At 39.6% G+C, this 26,807-nt stretch overlaps 1 protein-coding gene across 1 annotated transcript in view; it reads right to left on the bottom strand.

Annotated features, from left to right (window-relative positions):
* LOC128642779 (multidrug and toxin extrusion protein 1-like) overlaps positions 1–26,807 on the bottom strand; it is a 585,931-nt gene that overhangs the window by 518,423 nt on the left and 40,701 nt on the right. Inside the window, exons 3-4 of the mRNA XM_053695580.1 lie at positions 10,386–10,487; positions 8,624–8,692 (exon numbers count right to left, since the gene is read on the bottom strand). Of these exons, the coding sequence (XP_053551555.1) occupies positions 8,624–8,692; positions 10,386–10,487 (171 nt within the window). The remainder of the gene's footprint in view (positions 1–8,623; positions 8,693–10,385; positions 10,488–26,807) is intronic.

The raw sequence follows: 26,807 nt of genomic DNA, 5'->3' as shown, positions 1-26,807 counted from the left end.
GCTCAGGGACAATGGAGTCAGGAGGAGAGTCTCCTGCCAATAAACATTCTGGAATTGAGAGCAGTTCTCAATGCCCTCCTGGCTTGGCCCCAGTTGACAACTCGGGGGTTCATCAGGTTTCAGTCGGACAACATCACGACTGTAGCTTACATCAACCATCAGGGAGGGACAAGAAGCTCCCTAGCTATGATGGAAGTATCAAAGATAATTCTCTGGGCAGAGTCTCACTCTTGCCACCTGTCAGCAATCCACATCCCGGGAGTGGAGAACTGGGAGGCGGATTTCTTAAGTCGTCAGACTTTTCATCCGGGGGAGTGGGAACTTCATCCGGAGGTCTTTGCCCAAATACTGCGATGTTGGGGCAAACCAGAGATAGATCTCATGGCGTCTCGACAGAACGCCAAGCTTCCTCGTTACGGGTCCAGATCCAGGGATCCAGGAGCAGTCCTGATAGATGCTCTGACAGCACCTTGGGACTTCAGGATGGCTTACGTGTTTCCACCCTTCCCGTTGCTTCCTCGATTGATTGCCAGAATCAAACAAGAGAGAGCATCAGTGATTCTAATAGCACCTGCGTGGCCACGCAGGACTTGGTATGCAGACCTGGTGGACATGTCATCCTGTCCACCTTGGTCTCTACCTCTGAAACAGGACCTTCTGATACAGGGTCCCTTCAAACATCAAAATCTAACTTCTCTGAAGCTGACTGCTTGGAAATTGAACGCTTGATTTTATCAGTTATTGATACCGTAATACAGGCTAGGAAACCTGTTACCAGAAAGATTTACCATAAGATATGGCGTAAATACCTATATTGGTGTGAATCCAAAGGTTACTCTTGGAGTAAGGTTAGGATTCCTAGGATATTGTCTTTTCTACAAGAAGGTTTAGAAAAGGGTTTATCTGCTAGTTCATTAAAGGGACAGATCTCAGCTCTGTCCATTCTGTTACACAAACGTCTGTCAGAAGTTCCTGACGTCCAGGTTTTTTGTCAGGCTTTGACCAGGATTAAGCCTGTGTTTAAAACTGTTGCTCCACCATGGAGTTTAAACCTTGTTCTTAATGTTTTACAGGGCGTTCCGTTTGAACCCCTTCATTCCATTGATATAAAGTTGTTATCTTGGAAAGTTCTATTTTTAATGGCTTTTTCCTCGGCTCGAAGAGTCTCTGAATTATCAGCCTTACATTGTGATTCTCCTTATTTGATTTTTCATTCGGATAAGGTAGTCCTGCGTACTAAACCTGGGTTCTTACCTAAGGTAGTTACTAACAGGAATATCAATCAAGAGATTGTTGTTCCTTCTTTATGCCCAAATCCTCCTTCAAAGAAGGAACGTCTACTGCACAACCTGGATGTAGTCCGTGCTCTAAAATTTTACTTACAGGCAACTAAGGAATTTCGACAAACGTCTTCTCTGTTTGTCATTTACTCTGGGCAGAGGAGAGGTCAAAAAGCTTCCGCTACCTCTCTTTCTTTTTGGCTTCGTAGCATAATTCGTTTAGCTTATGAGACTGCTGGACAGCAGCCTCCTGAAAGAATTACAGCTCATTCTACTAGAGCTGTGGCTTCCACTTGGGCCTTCAAGAATGAGGCCTCTGTTGAACAGATTTGCAAGGCTGCAACTTGATCTTCGCTTCATACTTTTTCCAAATTTTACAAATTTGACACTTTTGCTTCATCGGAGGCTATTTTTGGGAGAAAGGTTCTTCAGGCAGTGGTTCCTTCTGTATAAAGAGCCTGCCTATCCCTCCCGTCATCCGTGTACTTTTGCTTTGGTATTGGTATCCCAGAAGTAATGATGACCCGTGGACTGATCACACTTAACAGAAGAAAACATAATTTATGCTTACCTGATAAATTCCTTTCTTCTGTAGTGTGATCAGTCCACGGCCCGCCCTGTTTTTAAGGCAGGTAAATATTTTTTTTTTTTACTTTATACTCCAGTCACCACTTCACCCTTGGCTTTTCCTTTCTCGTTGGTCCTTGGTCGAATGACTGGGAGTGACGTAGAGGGGAGGAGCTATATGCAGCTCTGCTGGGTGAATCCTCTTGCACTTCCTGTTGGGGAGGAGTAATATCCCAGAAGTAATGATGACCCGTGGACTGATCACACTACAGAAGAAAGGAATTTATCAGGTAAGCATAAATTATGTTTTTTAATCAGGTTGAAATTTTTTTTCTTTATACACTACAGTCACCACGGCACCCTATAGTTTCTCCTTTTTCTCCTAACCGTCGGTCGAATGACTGGGGGGCGGAACCAGAGGGGGAGCTATATGGACAGCTCTTGCTGTGTGCTCTCCTTGCCTTTCCCTGTGGGGGAGAACATTTCCCACAAGTAATGGATGACGCCGTGGACCGGACACACCGTTGGAGAAAGTAATTAATCAGGTAAGCATAAATTCTGTTTTTTCATGCAGATAAGGTAGTTCTGCGTACCAAACCTGGGTTTTTACCTAAGGTGGTTTCTAACAAGAATATCAATCAAGAGATTGTTGTTCCATCGTTGTGCCCTAATCCTTCTTCAAAGAAGGAACGTCTTTTACATAATCTGGAAGTTTTTTTTTAAGTTTTACTTACAAGCTACTAAGGATTTTCATCAAACATCTTTCCTGTTTGTCGTTTACTCTGGACAGAGGAGAGGTCAAAAAGCTTCGGCAACCTCTCTTTCCTTTTGGCTTCGGAGCGTAATACACCTAGCCTATGAGACTGCTGGACAGCAGCCCCCTGAAAGGATTACAGCTCATTCTACTAGAGCTGTGGCTTCTACCTGGGCCTTCAAAAATGAGGCGTCTGTTGAACAGATTTGCAAGGCTGCGACTTGGTCTTCGCTTCACACTTTTTCAAAGTTTTACAAATTTGATACTTTGCTTCTTCGGAGGCTGTGTTTGGGAGAAAGGTTCTTCAGGCAGTGGTTCCTTCCGCTTAATCCTGCCTTGTCCCTCCCATCATCCGTGTACTTTAGCTTTGGTATTGGTATCCCACAAGTAATGGATGATCCGTGGACTGGATACACTTAACAAGAGAAAACATAATTTATGCTTACCTTATAAATTTATTTCTCTTGTAGTGTATCCAGTCCACGGCCCACCCTGTCCTTTTAAGGCAGGTCTAAATTTTAATTAAACTACAGTCACCACTGCACACTATGGTTTCTCCTTTCTCTGTTCGTTTTCGGTCGAATGACTGGATATGACAGTTAGGGGAGGAGCTATATAGCAGCACTGCTGTGGGTGATCCTCTTGCAACTTCCTGTTGGGAAGGAGAATATCCCACAAGTAATGGATGATCCGTGGACTGGATACACTACAAGAGAAATAAATTTATCAGGTAAGCATAAATTATGTTTTTTAAGGTAAACTGTTTTGGAATTTGAAACCAAAGCGAATTAGCCTCACCCCCCTCTTGTCCCATTTTTGTTGGTACCTGCGGAGAGCCTCCTCATCCTGTGCCATTCACTAATGGGAACAAGGATTTTCTGTTCAGTTTTAAACTTCAAGGCTCCTGATGCTCCTGGTAAACTTTGAACTTCCAAATCAACTTGTAATTGCCCTCAATACAAAGTTTTGCTTTATTTTTCCACTATTATCTTATATATTTTCAGTTAGACACAATGCAGATTGTGCAACTGGTTTCAATACTTTTGAATCTAAAAAGAAACATTTTATTTATTGTTGGTAAAGTATGTGCAAGTAGTTCACAAGTTGCTTAGCGCTAAGTGCACGATTGTCTTAATAAAAATGTTCTGTTTGTCAATTTATATATATATATATTTATATATATTTATATCATTTTTATACTATACACATTAATAAATTGTCGTCTTCGGGTTTCAAATCGCTATTTTACTAAATGAATAATCTTAAGAGATTTGTATAAGTCAGTTTATTTTCAGGAAATAGCTGCATTTTTTGCATGGCTTTCAGAACTGAAAAAAATACAGCTGGTTTGTTAAAAAAAAGCTTCTGTCCATGTTACTGTATATAGCAATAAGTGCAAAAGAAAGCATTCCTTAAAATCTGTTCATTTTAAGTTTTGTGACCTTTGATTAACTAATAAAACCAAACCACCATCAACATATTTTTAGGTCACATTTCTCACTTAATCAGGAGCCAGAAATTCTGGGTAGATATATGCATATGAGATTGCAAAATGCATTCATTTTTTTTTATCACATCCTTGTTTTAAAGTATCCTTTTTATATTGTGTCGTAAAACCCTAAAAACCGTTGGTCACACATTCATACACCTGTCAAATCAATTCCACATACTTTCAGGCTAAGGGACACTGAAGAGATTTTGAGACAAATCCTGTTTCTGGGTGTGAATATATATTCAAATACTTTCTTTTTGTTTAATGGGAAATTCTAATTTATTGTACAGTATATTTTATTTTGATTGAATGCCATAACTTACTGCATGAGTTTGTAGGAGTTCATGTTTGTGTATTATTATAAGGCTTCCGTGATTTGTACTGTATTCTACAAGCTATATGCACTTTGGGGAGAGAACTCTGTTCAGTAACAAGCATCTCAAATCCCTGTAATTGTACCTCACCTATTCACTAATGTATGTACCATCTCTCTCCGTACTTAGTGAAACAATGTGTTTGCTTACACTTTATGCCTTCAGTATTCATTGTTTGTACTGTAATAAACAAGAATGTACTTGTAACTATTTGAAAAAATGCCTATTTTAGTTTTTTTATAATATTATAAAGATTACATTATATACTGTAATTTAGCTTCAATTATACTCTTGTTTTTCTACAACTAATCCTTCAAATCAAAGAATAAAAGGTACAAACTAAAAAAAAAAAAAAAAAAGAATAGTTATTAAATAGTTATTAACTAAGTACCTAGCTAAAATAAAGACAAATTTACCTGTAAAATAAAACCTAACCTATGTTACACTAACACCTAACACTACCCTACAATTAAATAAATTAACAAAATTAAAAACAAATAAATAAATTAAATTAGCTAAATCACAAAAAAAAACACTAAATTACAGAAAATAAAAAACAAATTACAAGATATTTAAACTAATTACACCTAATCTAAGAGCCCTATCAAAATAAAAAAGCCCCCCCAAAATAAAAAAAACCCTAGCCTAAACTAAACTACCAATAGCCCTTAAAAGGGCCTTTTGCGGGGCATTGCCCCAAAGAAATCAACTCTTTTACCTGTAAAAAAAATACAAACAACCCCAGTTAGCTCTTTTGCGGCCCAAACCCTAATCTAAAAAATAGTACCCACCCAATACACCATTAAAAAAACCTAACACTAGCCCCCTGAAGATCGACTTAAGGCTGTGACACACTGCAAGCAGAGCGACGCGCAGCATGTAGATGCAGCTGTGCGCGCTCAGTGTGTCTTGCCTTTTCATCTCTGAGCACTCTGCTGCGTCAGGTCGCGTAGCTAAGCGCTCAGAGATGAAATATTTGAACTTCAGAAGCGATGTGACGTGGAGCAAAGCAGCTGCTTTGCCTCGCGCCGCATCGCTTGCAGTGTGTCACAGCCTTTACTGTTCTGTTCCAATCAGCCAATAGAATGCGAGCTCAATCCTATTGGCTGATTGGATCAGCCAATAGGATTTTTTTCTACCTTAATTCCGATTGGCTGATAGAATTCTATCAGCCAATCGGAATCTAAGGGACACCATCTTGGATGACGTCACTTAAAGGAACCATAATTCAGTAAGAAGACTCCGGATGAAGAGGATGCTCCACGTCGGATGGGCTAGTGTTAGGTTTTTTTTAAGGGTGTATTGGGTGGGTTTTATTTTTTAGATAAGGGTTTGGGCCACAAAAGAGATAACTGCCCTTTTAAGGGCAATGCCTATCCAAATGCCCTTTTCAAGGCAATGGGGAGCTTAGGTTTTTTTAGATAGTATTTTATTTGGGGGTTGGTTGTGTGGGTGGTGGGTTTTACTGTTGGGGGGTTGTTTGTATTTTTTTTTTACAGGTAAAAGAGCTGATTTCTTTGTGGCAATGCCCTGCAAAATGCCCTTTTAAGGGCTATTGGTAGTTTAGTGTAGGCTAAGTTTTTATTTTTTATTTTGGGGGGTAATTTTTTATTTTGATAGGGCTCTTAGATTAGGTGTAATTAGTTTAAATATCTTGTAATTTTTATTTTCTGTAATTTAGTGTTTGTTTTCTTTTGGGATTATGGTAATTTAATTTAATTATTTAATTGTTTTTAATTTAGTTAAATTTATTTAATTGCAGGGTAGTGTTAGGTGTTAGTGTAACATAGTTTAGCTTTTATTTTACAGGTAAATTTGTCTTTATTTTAGCTAGGTAGTTATTAAATAGTTAATAGCTATTTAATAAATATTCTACCAAGTTAAAATAAATACAAACTTGCCTGTAAAATAAAAATAAACCCTTAGCTAGCTAAAATGTAACTATTAGTTATATTGTAGCTAGTTTAGGGTTTATTTTATAGGTAAATATTTCGTTTTAAATAGGAATAATTTAGTTAATGATAGTAATTTTATTTAGATTTATTTAAATTATATTTAAGTTAGTGGGTGTTAGGGTTATACTTAGGTTTAGGTAAATAAATTTAGAATAGTGGCGGTGAGGTTGGGGGCAGCAGATTAGGGGTTAATAAAAATAATGTAGGTGTCGGCGATGTTGGGGGCATCAGATTAGGGGTTATTAAGTATAATGTAGTAGGTGGCGATGTCCGGAGTGGCAGATTATGGGTTAATAAATGTATGTAGGTTGCGGCGATGTTAGGGGTGGCAGATTAAGGGTTAATAAATGTAGGTAGGTTGCGGCGATGTTAGGTGCGGCAGATTAGAGGTTAATAAATGTAGGTAGGTTGCGGCGATGTTAGGGTCGGCAGATTAGGGGTTAATAAGTTTAATGTAGGCGGCGGAGATGTTAGGAACAGCAGATTAGGGGTTAATATTATTTAACTAGTGTTTATGAGGCGGGAGTGTGGTGGTTTAGGGGTTAATATGTTTATTCTAGTGGTGGCGATGTACGGAGCGGCAGATCAGGGGTTAAAAATTTTATTTTAGTGTTTGCTATGTTGGAGGTTTAGGGGTTAATAGGTAGTTTATGGGTGTTAGTGTACTTTTTAGCACTTTAGTTATGAGTTTTATGCTACCGCTTTGTAGTGTAAAACTCATAACTACTGACTTTAAAATGCGGTAGGAAACTTGACAGGATCGGGTGTATCGCTCACTTTTTGGCCTCCCAGGACAGACTTGTAATACTGACCCTATGGAATTCCCATAGAAAAAAGACTTTACAAAGTTTACGTAAGTCGTTTTGTGGTAAGGCCAAAAAAATGTGCGGTGCCCTTAAACCTGCAAGACTTGTAATTCCAGCGGGAGTAAAAAAGCAGCGTTAGCACCTGTTAATGCTGCTTTTTAGCTTACCTCAAAACTCGTAATCTACCCGTACATTATCAAAAATAAAAAAGAATTACACCTAATCTAATAGCACTATCAAAATAAAAAAGCCCCCCCAAAATAAAAACCCTAGCCTACAATAAACTACCAATGGCCATTAAAAGGGCCTTTGTGTGCATTGCTCCAAAGATATCAGCTCTTTTACCTGTAAAAAATACAAACCCCCACCAACAGTAAAACCCACCACCCAAACAACCAACCCCCCAAATCTAAAATAACCTAAGCTCCCCATTGCCCTGAAAAAAGACATTTGTATGAGCATTGCCCTTAAAAGGGCATTTAGCTCTTTTACATGCCCAGACCCTAATCTAAAAATAAAATCCACCCAAAAAAACCTTAAAAAAACCTAACACTAACTCCCGACGATCCACTTACAGTTCTTGAAGTCCCACTTGAAGGATCCATCCAGAGCCGGAGAAGTCATCATCCAGGCGGTAAGAAGTCTTCATCCAGGCGGCCCTTTCCATCTTCATCCAGCCGGAGAAGTCCTCATCCAGTCGGCAAGAAGTCTTCATCCAGACGGCATCTTCTATCTTCATCCATCCGGCACAGAGCGTGTCCATCCTGAAGACATCCGGGGCAGAGCATCCTCTTCATATGGTCGCCGCAGTAAATTGGAACTTCAGTGCAAGTGACGTCATCCAAGTTGGCGTCCCTTGCATTCCTATTGACTGAAAGTTTTCAATCAGTCAATAGGATTAGAGCTGCTAAAATCCTATTGGCTGTTGGTTTTTTCTTGACCACATCTTTTTTTCCCTGATCTTTTTATTTTTGACTTCTTCCTTTTCCTACTTCATTTTGCGTGGCTATATGTTATACTGAGGTTCCTATGAGAAGGGAGGGGCTTTATTGAGCTCTTGGGATTTAGGAATCTTTGCCTCCTCCTAGGGGTGGGGAAGAGTAGTTCCCAGGATTAATGGATCGTGGACTCTCACCTATATAAATCAGTCGTAAATTATTATTATTGTTTATTTGTATGGTCATGCCAAATTCCACAGCACTGGTAAAGCATAGAAAAAGCAGACAAAATAAATAATGAAAATACATTGCAAAGCGGTTGTTGTTGTTTTTTTTACTAAATGTAATGAAACATATCACAAATGTAATGGAGATTTAGGAAAGAAACTGATTGTCACTTCCTGTATTTTATTAATCGTAGATCTGTTTATAGCAGAACAAAACATATCCAACCTACCTGTGATATCAAAGTGTCGCAGGCACCTGCTAATCCCATCCCGACAGCAACACCAGTAATGTTTGTAACCTGCAAATGGAAAAACTGGTTTGTTCTCAGAGGCATTTTACAGCAAAAGCAGGCAAAGTAAACAATAAATGTATAGTAACAATTATGTTATATTGTAATTAATTTAATTAATGTATGTTAATTAAATTATGTGTTGAATGTCCTTTTAAAAAATACCTCCATATGGAGTATCATTTTAAACAGTTTATTATGCACTACAGGAGAATGGAAGCAATGCATTACTTCCAAGTCTTTTTAATGTCAAGTGAGTTGAATTGCCCACAAAGCAATGCAAGCAGCTGCCCAGGGGCTTCTCCTGTAATAGGGTCACCCGTCTGGCTAGTTCAGTGCTAAAACTACATAGAGCACTACTATTTTACATTCTGTGCTCTGCACACTTAAAGGGACACTCTTTCGTGATTCAGATAGAGCATGCAATTTTAAGCAACTTTATAATTTACTCCTATTATAAATTTTTCTTCGTTCTCTTGCTTTCTTTATTTTAAAAAGAAGGCATTTAAGCTTTTTTTTGTTTCAGAACCATGAAAAGCACTTGTTTATTGGTTTGTGAATTTATCCACCAATCAGCAAGAACAACACAGTGTGTTCACCAAAAATGGGACGGCATCTAAACTTACATTCTTGCATTTCAAATAAAGATACCAAGAGAATGAAGAAAAATTGATAATAGGAGTAAATTAGAAAGTTGCTTAAAATTGCATGCTCTATCTGAATCACAAAATAAAAAATTTGGGTTCAGTGTCCCTTTAACTTTCAGATATAGTTAGAGGCTGTATTGATAAAAAGAATATTTTAAAGGCCTAGAAAAATAGTGACATCATAACGTTCACCTGCGTTGAAAATTTGAGTACTATCTAATTAGCATTTGCCTAAGGGTATTGATAGCAGTAAACCATACTGATATTTTTCCTAATATGTTTAACTCTGGGGAGCCCATGTAAGGAGTGTCAGTGGTATAGGTCTGTGAATTTGTATAACAGAACAAAGCTTGTGAAATCAGGGTATGTAAAAGAGCAACCTGAGACACAGTCATGTCTGGTTTATGGGCAAAGTAGTTCAGGTAGAGTCAAGGCACTTTGTAGGCAAGGTTGAGTTGTTTAAAGGAACACTAAACCCAACATTTTTCTTTCATGATTCAGATAGAGCATGCAATTTTAAGCAGCTTTCTAATTTACTCCTATTATAAATTTTTCTTTGTTTTCTTGCTATGTTTATTTAAATAGCAGGAATGTGATGCATAGGAGCCAGCCCTTTTTTGTTTGAGAACCTGGGCTATGCTTGCTTATTGGTGGGTGAATGTAAGCCTCCAATAAGCAAGCGCTATCCATGGTGCTGAACCTAAAATGGGCTGGCTGCTAAGTTTTACATTTCTGCTTTTAAAATAAAGATAGCAAGAGAATAAAGAAAAATTGATAATAGGAGTAAATTATAAAGTTGCTTAAAATTTCATACTCTATCTGAATAATGAAAGAAAAAAATTGGTTCAGTGTCCCTTTAAGGTCTGGGTCTGAATAGTTCTGAATGGGTTTAGATTGTCCTTGGTTTCATTTTATGAAAAAGAGTAGGGAGCTAAAGCCGGCCAATACTTTGCCAGTATTTATCTTATATATAGTGTGCAGGTGCCATAGCCTAGGGATGCAAATCGAGTCTAGAACTGTCAATATTCATTGTCATTAGATAACTCAGAACATACCGCAATTGCCAGAGATACAGCATCCAGTTCCACCTTCCCCAGGTGTCCGCAGAATATGGAGCTCACTATACTTATCATAAAGACCATGAGCTGTGAAAGGAACTGCACAGACATAAAAAACAGTTAGACAGTGCTGAATCATTACTATACATAGCTAGCCTACTATCTTATCAAGCTATCTGTAATAACCTAAAAAAGTCTTTACAGATCATGTAGACTCTGAGGCCGAATTATCAAGCTGTCAACTTTGCTGCATTCAACGGCACCAATACGCTCGCCTAATATCGCGGACCTGAATACGCTCTCCATATTTATAAAAAAAATCTGTCAAAAAGCCAAAAACCAAGTACAGGACGATGAGCAGCGGACTGTTGTTAACTAGCAGTCATCGATATGGCTGCTATTTGGCTTTTTCCCAACTTTATTTATATCCTGTGTCTAAACACTGCCACTTTACTAAAATGTTTAACCCCTATCCCGCTGCTCCTGGACCCCGCCGCAAGTAAATAAATGTATTAACCCCTATCCCGCTGCTCCCGGACCTCGCCACAACTAAATAAATGTATTAACCCCTTTCCCGCCGCTCCCAGACCCCGCCGCAAGTAAATTAATGTATTAACCCCTATTCCGTCGCTCCTGGAGCCCACCACAACTCTAATAAAGTTATTAACCCCTATCCCGCCACTTCCGGAAGCCGCCACAACTAAATAAACATATTAACCCCTGGCCTCCCACATCACTACCACTAACTAAACCTATTAACCCCTAAAACCGCCAGCCCCCACATCGCCATAAACTATTTAACCCCTAAACCTAACAAGCCGCTATCTTTACATTAAATATTAACTCATCCCTATCTTATAATAAATTTAAACTTACCTTTAGAATTAAATTAAACTATATTAAACTATTAATTAACCTACCCTAAGTATTATTCTAAAAATACTTTAAACTATATTAAACTATTAATTAATCTACCCTAACTATTATGCTAAAATTACATTAAACTATATTAAACTAATAATTAATCTACCTTAACTAGTATACTAAAATCACATTAAACTAACAATTAAAATAACTATATTACATATTTAAAACCCTAACCTTACTCAAGTTATTTAAATCTACAATTAAAAATTACGAAGTTACAAAAAAATAACAACTAAGTTACACGAAATAAAAAACACTGTTACATAAAATAATAAACACTAAGTTACAGAAAATAAAAAATAAATTATCATTTTTTTAAACTAATTACACCTAATCTAATAGCCCTATCAAAAAAAATAAATAATAGCCTACAATAAACTATCAATGGCCCTTAAAAGGGCCTTTTGCGGGGCATTGCCCCAAAGAAATCAGCTCTTTTACCTGTAAAATAAAATACAAACACCCCCCCCAACAGTAAAACCCACCACCCACACAACCAAACCCCCAAATAAATACCTATCTAAAAAACCTAAGCTCCCCATTGCCCTGAAAAGGGCATTTGTATGGGCATTGCCCTTAAAAGGGCATTTAGCTCTTTTGCATCCCAAAGTCCCTAATCTAAAATTAAAACCTACCCAATAAACCCTTAAAAAAACCTAAAACTAACCTCCGAAAATCCACTTACAGTTTTTGAAGAGGGGACATCCAGCCTCACCCAAGCGGCAGTAGTCCTCAGCGAAGCCGGCAGAAGTCTTCATCCAAGCGGGCCGAAGTCTTCATCCAAGCCTGCAGAAGTCTTTATCCAGACGGCATCTTCTATCTTCATCCATCCGGCGCAGAGCGGCTCCATCTTCAAGACATCCGGCGAGGAGCATCCTCTTCTTCCGACGTCTCTTGAAGAATGAGGTTTCCTTTAAATGTCGTCATCCAAGATGGTGTCTCTTACATTATGATATCGGAATTTAAGGTGAAAAAATCCTATTGACTATTGAGCTTTCATCCTATTGGCTGATCCAATCAGCCAATAGGATTGAGCTCAAATTATATTGGCTATTCCAATCAGCCAATAGAATACAAGCTCAATTTTATTGGCTGATTGCAACAGCCAATAGGATTTTTTCACCTTTAATTCCGATTGGCTGATAGAAGAGGATGCTCCGCGCTAGATTTCTTGAAGATTGAGCTGCTCCGCGCTGGATGGATGAAAATAGAAGATGCCGTCTGGATGAAGACTTCTGCCAGCTTGGATGAAGACTTCGGTCCGCTTGGATGAAGACTTCTGCCGGCTTCGCTAATGACTTCTGCCGCTTGGATGAGGATGGATGTCCACTCTTCGAAAACTGTAAGTGGATCTTCGGGGTTAGGTTTTTAAGGGTTTTAAGGGTGGATTTTAATTTAAGGTTAGGGACTTTGGGCTGAAAAAGAGCTAAATGCCCTTTTAAGGGCAATGCCCATACAAATGCCCTTTTCAGGGCAATGGGGATGTAATGCTGTTTACTGAATCCATTTTTACAGAGTTAAGGAATTAGGGGTTAATCTCATTTCTTATGTATTTGTAGCCTGCTTATGATCCTTATACAACCTTTTATATAAGTGTCAGTGAATAGGCAGTTTAGTATGTTGACCCTTGATAACATGTGAGAGCAGGTCATATATTCACATAGCCCCAAGCGACACAAAGGGTTAATAGAATAACAATTGTTATCAACACTGGTTAAGGATACAGGTAGGAAACCACAGGAATAGAAATCAGGCTACTGGTATGTGGATTACTATTAAGGCTGTTAGAATAATTACACGTTATAAGTTGTTACTTTAGACTTGTAGCAAAATAACTTACATCTGTCACGCAATATTGCATATTGTGTAGTTACCGGTGCTGGGATCCCAGATAGAGCAGGCTCTGCTCAGAGGAGACACGCTGTTATGGCGGCTGATGCAGTCTGCAGGTCTGGTTGTGATCCAGGCTGTGAGAAAGGTGAGTCAGAGAAAGGCAGAGCTGCACACAGCTGATTGCAGCTACTGAGTAAACGAAAATCCACAATGCTCAGAAAATGAGCAGGCAAGTCTTGTACTTCAGTTAATACAAATGAGTAGGCTTTAGGTGCTGTATTCCAGAGAAGTGAACACCTGCCACAATGACAAACAACTAAAAGTTATCAGAGGTGTGGTTAAATAGACAGAGTGATAAAAAGGTGCATGCCTCTAACTAAAGGGACAGTAGCATGACAGGGGAGCTTAGGTTCTTTAGATAGGTTTTTATTTGGGGGGTTTGGTTGTGTGGGTGGTGGGTTTAACTGTTGTTGGGGGGTGTTTGTATTTTATTTTACAGGTAAAAGAGCTGATTTATTTGGGGCCATTGATAGTTTATTGTAGGCTAGTTTGTTTTTTTTATTTTGGGGGTGCTTTTTTTATTTTGATAGGGCTATTAGATTAGGTGTAATTAGTTTAAAAAATTGATAATTCATTTTTTATTTTGTGTAATTTAGTGTTTATTATTTTGTGTAACTTAGTGTTTTTTATTTCTTCTGTTAAGTGTGATCAGTCCACGGGTCATCATTACTTCTGGGATATTACTCCTCCCCAACAGGAAGTGCAAGAGGATTCACCCAGCAGAGCTGCATATAGCTCCTCCCCTCTACGTCACTCCCAGTCATTCTCTTGCACCCAACGACTAGATAGGATGTGTGAGAGGACTATGGTGATTATACTTAGTTTTATATCTTCAATCAAAAGTTTGTTATTTTAAAATAGCACCGGAGTGTGTTATTACCTCTCTGGCAGAGTTTGAAGAAGAATCTACCAGAGTTTTGCTATGATTTTAGCCGGAGTAGTTAAGATCATATTGCTGTTCTCGGCCATCTGAGGAGTGAGGTAAACTTCAGATCAGGGGACAGCGGGCAGATGAATCTGCATAGAGGTATGTAGCAGTTTTTATTTTCTGACAATGGAATTGATGAGAAAATCCTGCCATACCGATATAATGTCATGTATGTATACTTTACACTTCAGTATTCTGGGGAATGGTACTTCACTAGAATTACACTGTAAGAAATACATAAAGCTGTTTAATAACTAGAGATTATGTTTAACGTTTTTGCTGGAATGTAAAATCGTTTTCATTTGCTGAGGTACTGTGTGAATAAATGTTTGGGCACTATTTTTCCACTTGGCAGTTGCTTAATCTGTTTTTCTGACAGTTTCTGTTCTCCCTCACTGCTGTGTGTGAGGGGGAGGGGCCGTTTTTTGGCGCTTTTTCTATGCATCAAATATTTCAGTCAGCAACTCATTGTATTCCCTGCATGATCCGGTTCATCTCTACAGAGCTCAGGGGTCTTCAAAACTTATTTTGAGGGAGGTAATTTCTCTCAGCAGAGCTGTGAGAATTATAGTTTGACTGAGATAAAAAACGTTTATTCTGTAATTTGTTTCCTGCTTTCAGAATTTGTTATCTTTGCTAATGGGATTAAACCTTTGCTAAAGTTGTATTGTTTACAAGGATTGAGGCTATAACTGTTTCAATTTATTAATTTTCAACTGTCATAGATCTTCTGTGCTTCTTAAAGGCACAGTACATTTTAATATTATTCTAATTGAATTGTATTTCCAAGTTGCAAGTTTATTTGCTAGTGTGTTAAACATGTCTGATTCAGAGGATGATACCTGTGTCATTTGTTGCAATGCCAAAGTGGAGCCCAATAGAAATTTATGTACTAACTGTATTGATGCTACTTTAAATAAAAGTCAATCTGTACAAATTGAACAAATTTCACCAAACAACGAGGGGAGAGTTATGCCGACTAACTCGCCTCACGTGTCAGTACCTACATCTCCCGCTCAGAGGGAGGTGCGTGATATTGTAGCGCCGAGTACATCTGGGCGGCCATTACAAATCACATTACAGGATATGGCTACTGTTATGACTGAGGTTTTGGCTAAATTACCAGAACTAAGAGGTAAGCGTGATCACTCTGGGGTGAGAACAGAGTGCGCTGATAATATTAGGGCCATGTCAGACACTGCGTCACAGGTGGCAGAACATGAGGACGGAGAACTTCATTCTGTGGGTGACGGTTCTGATCCAAACAGACTGGATTCAGATATTTCAAATTTTAAATTTAAACTGGAAAACCTCTGTGTATTACTAGGGGAGGTGTTAGCGGCTCTGAATGATTGTAACACAGTTGCAATACCAGAGAAAATGTGTAGGTTGGATAAATATTTTGCGGTACCGACGAGTACTGAGGTTTTTCCTATACCTAAGAGACTTACTGAAATTGTTACTAAGGAGTGGGATAGACCCGGTGTGCCGTTCTCACCCCCTCCGATATTTAGAAAAATGTTTCCAATAGACGCCACCACAAGGGACTTATGGCAAACGGTCCCTAAGGTGGAGGGAGCAGTTTCTACCTTAGCTAAGCGTACCACTATCCCGGTGGAGGATAGCTGTGCTTTTTCAGATCCAATGGATAAAAAGTTAGAGGGTTACCTTAAGAAAATGTTTGTTCAAGAAGGTTTTATATTGCAACCCCTTGCATGCATTGCGCCGATCACGGCTGCAGCGGCATTCTGGATTGAGTCTCTGGAAGAGAACATTGGTTCAGCTACTCTGGACGACATTACGGACAGGCTTAGAGTCCTTAAACTAGCTAATTCATTCATTTCGGAGGCCGTAGTACATCTTACTAAACTTACGGCGAAGAATTCAGGATTCGCCATTCAGGCACGCAGGGCGCTGTGGCTAAAATCCTGGTCAGCTGATGTTACTTCTAAGTCTAAATTGCTTAATATACCTTTCAAAGGGCAGACCTTATTCGGGCCCGGGTTGAAAGAGATTATCGCTGACATTACAGGAGGTAAAGGCCATGCCCTGCCTCAGGACAAAGCCAAAGCCAAGACTAGACAGTCTAATTTTCGTTCCTTTCGTAATTTCAAAGCAGGAGCAGCATCAACTTCCTCTGCACCAAAACAGGAAGGAGCTGTTGCTCGCTACAGACAAGGCTGGAAACCTAACCAGTCCTGGAACAAGGGCAAGCAGACTAGGAAACCTGCTGCTGCCCCTAAAACAGCATGAATTGAGGGCCCCCGATCCGGGATCGGATCTAGTGGGGGGCAGACTTTCTCTCTTCGCCCAGGCTTGGGCAAGAGATGTTCAGGATCCCTGGGCGCTAGAGATAATATCTCAGGGATACCTTCTGGACTTCAAATACTCTCCTCCAAGAGAGAGATTTCATCTGTCAAGATTGTCAACAATCCAGACAAAGAAAGAGGCGTTTCTACGCTGCGTACAAGAGCTCTTGTTAATGGGAGTAATCCATCCAGTTCCACGATCGGAACAGGGACAGGGGTTTTACTCAAATCTGTTTGTGGTTCCCAAAAAAGAGGGAACTTTCAGACCAATCCTGGACTTAAAGATCCTAAACAAATTCCTAAGAGTTCCATCGTTCAAGATGGAGACTATTCGGACAATTTTACCTATGATCCAAGAGGGTCAATACATGACCACTGTAGATTTAAAAGATGCTTACCTTCACATACCGATTCACAAAGATCATTATCGGTACCTAAGGTTTGCCTTCCTAGACAGGCATTACCAGTTTGTGGCTCTTCCATTCGGATTGGCTACAGCTCCAAGAATCTTCACAAAGGTTCTCTGTGCTCTTCTGGCGGTACTAAGACCGCGGGGAATCTCGGTAGCTCCATACCTAGACGACATTCTGATACAAGCTTCAAGCTTTCAAACTGCCAAGTCTCATACAGAGTTAGTGCTGGCATTTCTAAGGTCACATGGATGGAAGGTGAACGAAAAGAAAAGTTCACTCGTTCCACTCACAAGAGTTCCCTTCCTGGGGACTCTTATAGATTCTGTAGAAATGAAGATTTACCTGACAGAGGACAGGCTAACAAGACTTCAAAGTGCTTGCCGCACCCTTCATTCCATTCAACACCCGTCAGTGGCTCAATGCATGGAGGTAATCGGCTTAATGGTAGCGGCAATGGACATAGTACCCTTTGCACGCTTACACCTCAGACCACTGCAACTGTGCATGCTAAGTCAGTGGAATGGGGATTACTCAGACTTATCCCCTTCTCTGAATCTGGATCAAGAGACCAGAAATTCTCTTCTATGGTGGCTTTCTCGGCCACATCTGTCCAGGGGGATGCCATTCAGCAGACCAGACTGGACAATTGTAACAACAGACGCCAGCCTTCTAGGTTGGGGTGCCGTCTGGAATTCTCTGAAGGCTCAGGGACAATGGAGTCAGGAGGAGAGTCTCCTGCCAATAAACATTCTGGAATTGAGAGCAGTTCTCAATGCCCTCCTGGCTTGGCCCCAGTTGACAACTCGGGGGTTCATCAGGTTTCAGTCGGACAACATCACGACTGTAGCTTACATCAACCATCAGGGAGGGACAAGAAGCTCCCTAGCTATGATGGAAGTATCAAAGATAATTTGCTGGGCAGAGTCTCACTCTTGCCACCTGTCAGCAATCCACATCCCGGGAGTGGAGAACTGGGAGGCGAATTTCTTAAGTCGTCAGACTTTTCATCCGGGGGAGTGGGAACTTCATCCGGAGGTCTTTGCCCAAATACTTCGACGTTGGGGCAAACCAGAGATAGATCTCATGGCGTCTCGACAGAACGCCAAGCTTCCTCGTTACGGGTCCAGATCCAGGGATCCAGGAGCAGTCCTGATAGATGCTCTGACAGCACCTTGGGACTTCAGGATGGCTTACGTGTTTCCACCCTTCCCGTTGCTTCCTCGATTGATTGCCAGAATCAAACAAGAGAGAGCATCAGTGATTCTAATAGCACCTGCGTGGCCACGCAGGACTTGGTATGCAGACCTGGTGGACATGTCATCCTGTCCACCTTGGTCTCTACCTCTGAAACAGGACCTTCTGATACAGGGTCCCTTCAAACATCAAAATCTAACTTCTCTGAAGCTGACTGCTTGGAAATTGAACGCTTGATTTTATCAAGACGTGGATTTTCTGAGTCAGTTATTGATACCTTAATACAGGCTAGGAAACCTGTTACCAGAAAGATTTACCATAAGATATGGCGTAAATACCTATATTGGTGTGAATCCAAAGGTTACACTTGGAGTAAGGTTAGGATTCCTAGGATATTGTCTTTTCTACAAGAAGGTTTAGAAAAGGGTTTATCTGCTAGTTCATTAAAGGGACAGATCTCAGCTCTGTCCATTCTGTTACACAAACGTCTGTCAGAAGTTCCTGACGTCCAGGCTTTTTGTCAGGCTTTGGCCAGAATTAAGCCTGTGTTTAAAACTGTTGCTCCACCATGGAGTTTAAACCTTGTTCTTAATGTTTTACAGGGCGTTCCGTTTGAACCCCTTCATTCCATTGATATAAAGTTGTTATCTTGGAAAGTTCTATTTTTAATGGCTATTTCCTCGGCTCGAAGAGTCTCTGAATTATCAGCCTTACATTGTGATTCTCCTTATTTGATTTTTCATTCGGATAAGGTAGTCCTGCGTACTAAACCTGGGTTCTTACCTAAGGTAGTTACTAAAAGGAATATCAATCAAGAGATTGTTGTTCCTTCTTTATGCCCAAATCCTTCTTCAAAGAAGGAACGTCTACTGCACAACCTGGATGTAGTCCGTGCTCTAAAATTTTACTTACAGGCAACTAAGGAATTTCGACAAACGTCTTCTCTGTTTGTCATTTACTCTGGGCAGAGGAGAGGTAAAAAAGCTTCCGCTGCCTCTCTTTCTTTTTGGCTTCGTAGCATAATTCGTTTAGCTTATGAGACTGCTGGACAGCAGCCTCCTGAAAGAATTACAGCTCATTCTACTAGAGCTGTGGCTTCCACTTGGGCCTTCAAGAATGAGGCCTCTGTTGAACAGATTTGCAAGGCTGCAACTTGGTCTTCACTTCATACTTTTTCCAAATTTTACAAATTTGACACTTTTGCTTCATCGGAGGCTATTTTTGGGAGAAAGGTTCTTCAGGCAGTGGTTCCTTCTGTATAAAGAGCCTGCCTATCCCTCCCGTCATCCGTGTACTTTTGCTTTGGTATTGGTATCCCAGAAGTAATGATGACCCGTGGACTGATCACACTTAACAGAAGAAAACATAATTTATGCTTACCTGATAAATTCCTTTCTTCTGTAGTGTGATCAGTCCACGGCCCGCCCTGTTTTTAAGGCAGGTAAATATTTTTTAATTTATACTCCAGTCACCACTTCACCCTTGGCTTTTCCTTTCTCGTTGGTCCTTGGTCGAATGACTGGGAGTGACGTAGAGGGGAGGAGCTATATGCAGCTCTGCTGGGTGAATCCTCTTGCACTTCCTGTTGGGGAGGAGTAATATCCCAGAAGTAATGATGACCCGTGGACTGATCACACTACAGAAGAAAGGAATTTATCAGGTAAGCATAAATTATGTTTTTGTGTAAGTTAGTTGTTATCTTTTGTAACTTAGTCATTTTTAATTGTAGATTGAATTTTAGGGTTTTAAATATGTAATATAGTTATTTTAATTGTTAGTTTAATGTAATTTTAGTATAATAGTTAGGGTAGATTAATTATTAGTTTACTATCGTTTAATGTAATTGTAGTTTAATAGGGTAGGTTAAATAATAGTTTAATATAGTTTATTTTAATTCTAAAGGTAAGTTTAAATTTATTATAAGATAGGGATGAGTTAATATTTAATGTAAAGTTAGCGGGTTGTTAGGAGTTAATAGCTGAATTTAGTTTATGGTGATGTGGGAGGCTGGTGGTTTAGGGGTTAATAGGTTTAGTAAGTGGTAGTGATGTGGGAGGCCAGTAGTTTAGGGGTTAATACATGTATGTAGTTGTGGAGGGGTCCAGGAGCGGCGGGATAGGGGTTAATAACATTATTTAAGTTGTGGTGGGGTCCGGGAGCGGCGGGATAGGGGTTAATATATTTATTTAGGTTGCGGTGGGCTCCGGGAGTGGCGGGATAGAGGTTAATAACATTATGTAGGTGGCGGCGATGTCGGGCGGCAGATTAGGGGTGTTTAAACTCGGGGCTTATGTTAGGGTGTTAGGTGTAAACGTAACTTTTATTCTACCATAGAAATCAATGGGATATCTGGCAGCATTGAAAATAAGCTTTCGCTGCTTTCAGACTCCCATTGATTCCTATTGCATCCGCAGCCTCCAGGGTGGCGGATTGAAAAACAGGTACGCTGGGCCTGAATAGTGGCGAGCGTACCTGTTAGAAAGTTGATAAATAGCAAAAGTTGTCAGATAGCGCCGAATTTGTATTCGGAACATCTGTAATGATGTAAGCATTGATCTGTGTAGGGTTGAGGCCGGCGGATCGTATGTTACGTCACAAATTTCAACTTTTGCTGGTCTGTAGGCTTTGATAAATAGGGTGAATCAGGCTCGCCACAATTACGTTGCGGTTGACGGCCTGATAAATATCCCTCATGGGCTGTGATCTGGAAAATGGATCAAATGTAGGCCTCTAGTTATGAAGCTCCGTACTTACCTGTCTTCGCCGGCCCCAATATGCCCACCTAAGTTCGCCTAACCTCGCTGCCGCAGACCTGAATACGCTCGCCAAATTTATCAATAAAGCTGTCAAAAAGCCGCTCACCAAGTACTGAGCGATGAGCAGCAGACTGTGTTATTTATCAGTCATCGATCTCGCTGCTCTTCGGCTTTTTCCCAGCTTTATTGATACCCCTGTCACTAAGCACCCACACTATACTGTAGTGTTTTACCCCCTATACCGCCGCCCACGGACCCCTCCGCAACTAAATAAAGATTTTAACCCCTAAACCGCCGGACCCCGCCGCAACTATAATAAATATATTAACCCCTAAACCGCCGCTCCAGGACCCCGCCGCCACCTAGATTATACATATTAACCCCTAATCTGCCGCCGCCACCTATATTAAAGTTTTAACCCCTATCCTGCGGATCCCGGATCCCGCCGCAACTAAATAAATTGTTTAACCCCTAAACCACCGCTCCCGGACCCCACCGCAACAAAATTAAATATTTAACCCCTAAACTCCCAGACCCCCCCGCCACCTATATTAAACTTATTAACCCCTAAACCTAAGTCTAACTCTAACACCCCCCTAACTTAAATATTATTAGATTTGACCTTACATTCTATTGGCTGATCCAATCAGCCAATCGGATTGAACTTCAATCCGATTGGCTGATTAAATCAACCAATCAGATTTTTCCTACCTTAATTCCGATTGGCTGATAAAATCCTATCAGCCAATCGGAATTCGAGGGACGCCATCTTGGATGACGTCATTTAAAGGACCAGGCATTCTGTGTTAGGACGTCGTTGGAAGAAGATGGCTCCGCGTCGGCTGGATGGAAGATGGCTCCGCTCAGGATGATTGAAGATAGAAGACGCCACTTGGATGAAGACTTCGGCCGGATGGAGGACCTCTTCTGCCCCGCTTGGATGAAGAATTCGGCCCGGCTGGGTAAACACAGCTCAAGGTAGGGTGATCTTCAGGGGGTTAGTGTTAGGTTTTTTTAAGGGGGGTTTGGGTGGGTTTTAGAGTAGGGGTGTGTGGGTGGTGGGTTGTAATGTTGGGGGGGTTGTACTTTTTTTTACAGGTAAAAGAGCTGATTACTTTGGGACAATGCCCCGCAAAAAGCCCTTTTAAGGGCTGGTAAAAGAGCTGATTACTTTGTAATTTAGTATAGGGAAGGGCATTTTATTATTTTGGGGGGGGGGGTTATTTTATTAGGGGGCTTAGATTAGGTGTAATTAGTTTAAAGTTCTTGTAATTTTTTTATTTTCTGTAATTTAGTGTTTGTCTTTTTTGTACTATAGTTTAGTTTATTTAATTGTATTTTAGTTTAGATATTTGATAGTTTAGATATAGTTTAGAGAATTGTCTAAAATCCTTCTAGGCCTGCAAGAAAAAGTAAATGTTATCTCTACATTTAAATTATGTAGGAGCCTTTCTTTAGACTTTCATGGATTAGGATCAAGAACAGGAACTTCAAATTCCTGATTGATGTTATTAAAAGAAACCACCTTTGGAAGAAGTCAAATCTAGTCCGTCAGTCTTATCTTGGTGAAAAAAACAGATAAAGAGACTATCAAGAAAGAGCAGAAAATTCAGACGCTCTTCTAGCAGAAGATATTGCTAAAATAAACAATAGCTTCCAAGACAGAGCTAAAATGATCAAATAATGCATAGACTCAAAGGAAAGACTTGCACAACTCTTGAAACCAAATTAAAGGGCCACTAAACCCAAAATCTTTCTATCATGATTCAGATAGAGAATACAAATTTAAACAACATTACAATTTACTTCTATTATTTATTTTGCTTCATTTTTTAGATATCCTTAGTTGAAGAAAAAGCAATGCACATGGTGAGCCAATCACACGAGGCTTCTATGTGCAGCAACCAATCAGCAGCAACTGAGCATATCTAGATATGCTTTTCAGCAAAGAATATCAAGAGAATAAAACAAATTAGATAATATAAGAAAATTAGAAAGATTTTTAAAATTGCATTCTCTTTCTAAATCATGAAAGAAAAAATGTGAGTTTCATGTCCCTTTAACGTTCCAAGGAGTAGAAATTGGTTTAATCCCTGATCTTATCCTGACTAAAGCTTAAAGGGACAGTCTACTCCAGAAAGATAGATAATCCCTTTATTATCCATTCCCCAGTTTTGTATAACCAACACAGTTATATTAATATACTTTTTACCTCTGTGATTACCTTGTATCTTAGCCGCTGAAGACTACCGCCTTTTCCATTTATTTTTTTTACAGAATTGCTTTTTAGCCATGGGAGCAAACACAATGTTATCTACATGGTACACATGAACTAGCGCTGTCTATCTGTGAAAAACTGTCTTAAATGCACTGAGATAAGAGGCGGCCTTCAAAGGCTTAGAAATTAGCAAATGAGCCTACCTAGGTTTAGCTTTCAACAAAGAATGCCAAAAAAACAAAGCAAATTTGATGTTAAAAGTAAATTGGAAAGTTGTTTAATATTGCATGCCCTTTCTGAATTATGACAGTTCAATTCTGACTAGACTGTCCCTTTAAAGATGTAAAAATAGCCTATTATTGCAGCATCAAATAAAAAACATACTTTAAATTGTAATATAAAACGGTTAACTATGTTCAGTAAAACAAGGGCGCGATCCGATATCGATCGCAGTTTGCGGCGCAAGCGAGGGAACCGGCGTCGCCCGCAGTTTCAGCTCGCAACTCGAGCCATCCCATATAGGTCGCCGTCAGATGCTAACGTGCCGTAAGTCTCACAAACCAGCGATGTCCAGAAATCTGCGTAAGTACAAATTTCTGGCGTCGCCAGTGACTTGCGCCACGTTAGAATCTGCCGGCGCCTATAAAACCTGACTAAAGTCTAAAACACCCGCACTGTCTAACACGCCTCCCTAACATAGCCCGCACTGTCTAACACGCCTCCCTAACATAGCCCGCACTGTCTAACACGCCTCCCTAACATAGCCCGCACTGTCTAACCCTCTATCCGCTATCCCCCCTCACTAGCCTAGCAATAAAAAAGCTATTAACCCCTAAACCGCCGCTCCTTTACCCCGCCGCAACCTAATAAAGTTATTAACCCCTAAACCGCCGCTCCCGTACCCCGCCGCCAGCTATATTATATCTATAACCCCCTAAAGTGAGCCCTTAACACCGCCGCCATCTCTATTAAAATGATTAACCCCTAATTTAATCTACCTACCCTGCCGCCAGCTATATTATCTATATTAACCCTAAGTATATTATAGTTAATATAGGTATTACATTATATATATTAACTATATTAACCCTAATTATATTAGGGTTAATATAGTTAATATAGTTACTATAGTATTTATATTAACTATATTAACTCTATCTAACCCTAACTAAATTTATATTAAATTAATCTAATTCATTTATAAACTAAAATATTCCTATTTAAATCTAAATACTTACCTATAAAATAAACCATAAGATAGCTACAATATAATTAATAATTACATTGTAGCTATGTTAGGGTTAATATTTATTTTACAGGTAAATTGTTAATTATTTTAACTAGGTATAATAGATATTAAATAGTTATTAACTATTTAATATCTACCTAGTTAAAATAATTACCCAATTACCTGTAAAATAAATCCTAACCTAAGTTACAAATACACCTACACTATCAATAAATTTAATAAACTACTAACATCTATCTAAAAATACAATTAAATTAACTAAACTAAATTACAAAAAAAAAACAAACACTAAATTACAAAAAATAAAAAAAAGATTACAAGATATTTAAGCTAATTACACCTATTCTAAGCCCCCTAATAAAATAATAAACCCCCAAAATAAAAAAAATTCCCTGCCCTATTCTAAATTCAACAAATTTCAAAGCTCTTTACCTTACCAGCCCTTAAAAGGGCCTTTTGTGGGGCATGCCCCAAAGAATTCAGCTCTTTTGCATACAAGAAATACAATACCCCCCCCCCCCCATTACAACCCACCACCCACATACCCCTATTCTAAACCCACCCAAACCCCCCTTAAAAAAGCCTAACACTACCCCCCTGAAGATCTCCCTACCTTGTCTTCACCACACCGGGCCGAACTCCTGATCCGATCCGGGCGATGTCTTCCTCCAAGCGGCAAAGAAGAATTCTTCCTCCGGCGACGTCTTCCTCCAAGCGGCAGCAAAGTCTTCATTCTTCCGGCGGCATCTACAATCTTCTTTCTTCGCTCCGCCGCCGCGGAGCATCCATCCCGGCCGACTGCTGAACTTGGAATGATGTACCTTTAAATGACATCATCCAAGATGGCGTCCGCCGAATTCCGATTGGCTGATAGGATTCTATCAGCCAATCGGAATTAAGTTAAAAAAATCTGATTGGCTGATTGAATCAGCCAATCAGATTCAAGTTCAATCCGATTGGCTGATCCAATCAGCCAATCAGATTGAGCTCGCATTCTATTGGCTGATCGGAACAGCCAATAGAATGCGAGCTCAATCTGATTGGCTGTTTGGATCAGCCAATCGGATTGAACTTGAATCTGATTGGCTAATTCAATCAGCCAATCAGATTTTTTTAACTTAATTCCGATTGGCTGATAGAATCCTATCAGCCAATCGGAATTCGGCGGACGCCATCTTGGATGACGTCATTTAAAGGTACATCATTCCAAGTTCAGCAGTCGGCCGGGATGGATGCTCCGCGGTGGCGGAGCGAAGAAAGAAGATTGAAGATGCCGCCGGAAGAATGAAGACTTTGCTGCCGCTTGGAGGAAGACGTCGCCGGAGGAAGAATTCTTCTTTGCCGCTTGGAGGAAGACATCGCCCGGATCGGATCAGGAGTTCGGCCCGGTGTGGTGAAGACAAGGTAGGGAGATCTTCAGGGGGGTAGTGTTAGGCTTTTTTAAGGGGGGTTTGGGTGGGTTTAGAATAGGGGTATGTGGGTGGTGGGTTGTAATGGGGGGGGGGTATTGTATTTGTTGTATGCAAAAGAGCTGAATTCTTTGGGGCATGCCCCACAAAAGGCCCTTTTAAGGGCTGGTAAGGTAAAGAGCTTTGAAATTTGTTGAATTTAGAATAGGGCAGGGAATTTTTTTTATTTTGTGGGTTTATTATTTTATTAGGGGGCTTAGAATAGGTGTAATTAGCTTAAATATCTTGTAATCTTTTTTTTATTTTTTGCAATTTAGTGTTTGTTTTTTTTTGTAATTTAGTTTAGTTAATTTAATTGTATTTTTAGATAGATGTTAGTAGTTTATTAAATTTATTGATAGTGTAGGTGTATTTGTAACTTAGGTTAGGATTTATTTTACAGGTAATTGGGTAATTATTTTAACTAGGTAGATATTAAATAGTTAATAACTATTTAATATCTATTATACCTAGTTAAAATAATTAACAATTTACCTGTAAAATAAATATTAACCCTAACATAGCTACAATGTAATTATTAATTATATTGTAGCTATCTTATGGTTTATTTTATAGGTAAGTATTTAGATTTAAATAGGAATATTTTAGTTTATAAATGAATTAGATTAATTTAATATAAATTTAGTTAGGGTTAGATAGAGTTAATATAGTTAATATAAATACTATAGTAACTATATTAACTATATTAACCCTAATATAATTAGGGTTAATATAGTTAATATATATAATGTAATACCTATATTAACTATAATATACTTAGGGTTAATATAGATAATATAGCTGGCGGCGGGGTAGGTAGATTAAATTAGGGGTTAATCATTTTAATAGAGATGGCGGCGGTGTAAGGGGCTTACATTAGGGGTTAATCATTTTTATATAGGTGGCGGCGGTGTAAGGGGTCAGATTAGGGGATAGATAAGGTAGATGGCGGCGGTTTTAGAGGCTCACAGTAGGGGGTTAGTTTATGTAGATGGCGGCGGGGTCCGGGAGCGGCGGTTTAGGGGGTAATAACTTTATTAGGGATTTCGGGGGGGGGATCGCGGTTGACAGGTAGATAGACATT

Source organism: Bombina bombina, chromosome 12 (assembly GCF_027579735.1).
Source record: "Bombina bombina isolate aBomBom1 chromosome 12, aBomBom1.pri, whole genome shotgun sequence".
Taxonomy (NCBI): Eukaryota; Metazoa; Chordata; class Amphibia; order Anura; family Bombinatoridae; genus Bombina; species Bombina bombina.
The sequence above is the reverse complement of the archived record's forward strand: the minus strand, read 5'-3'. Positions and strand labels throughout refer to the sequence as shown.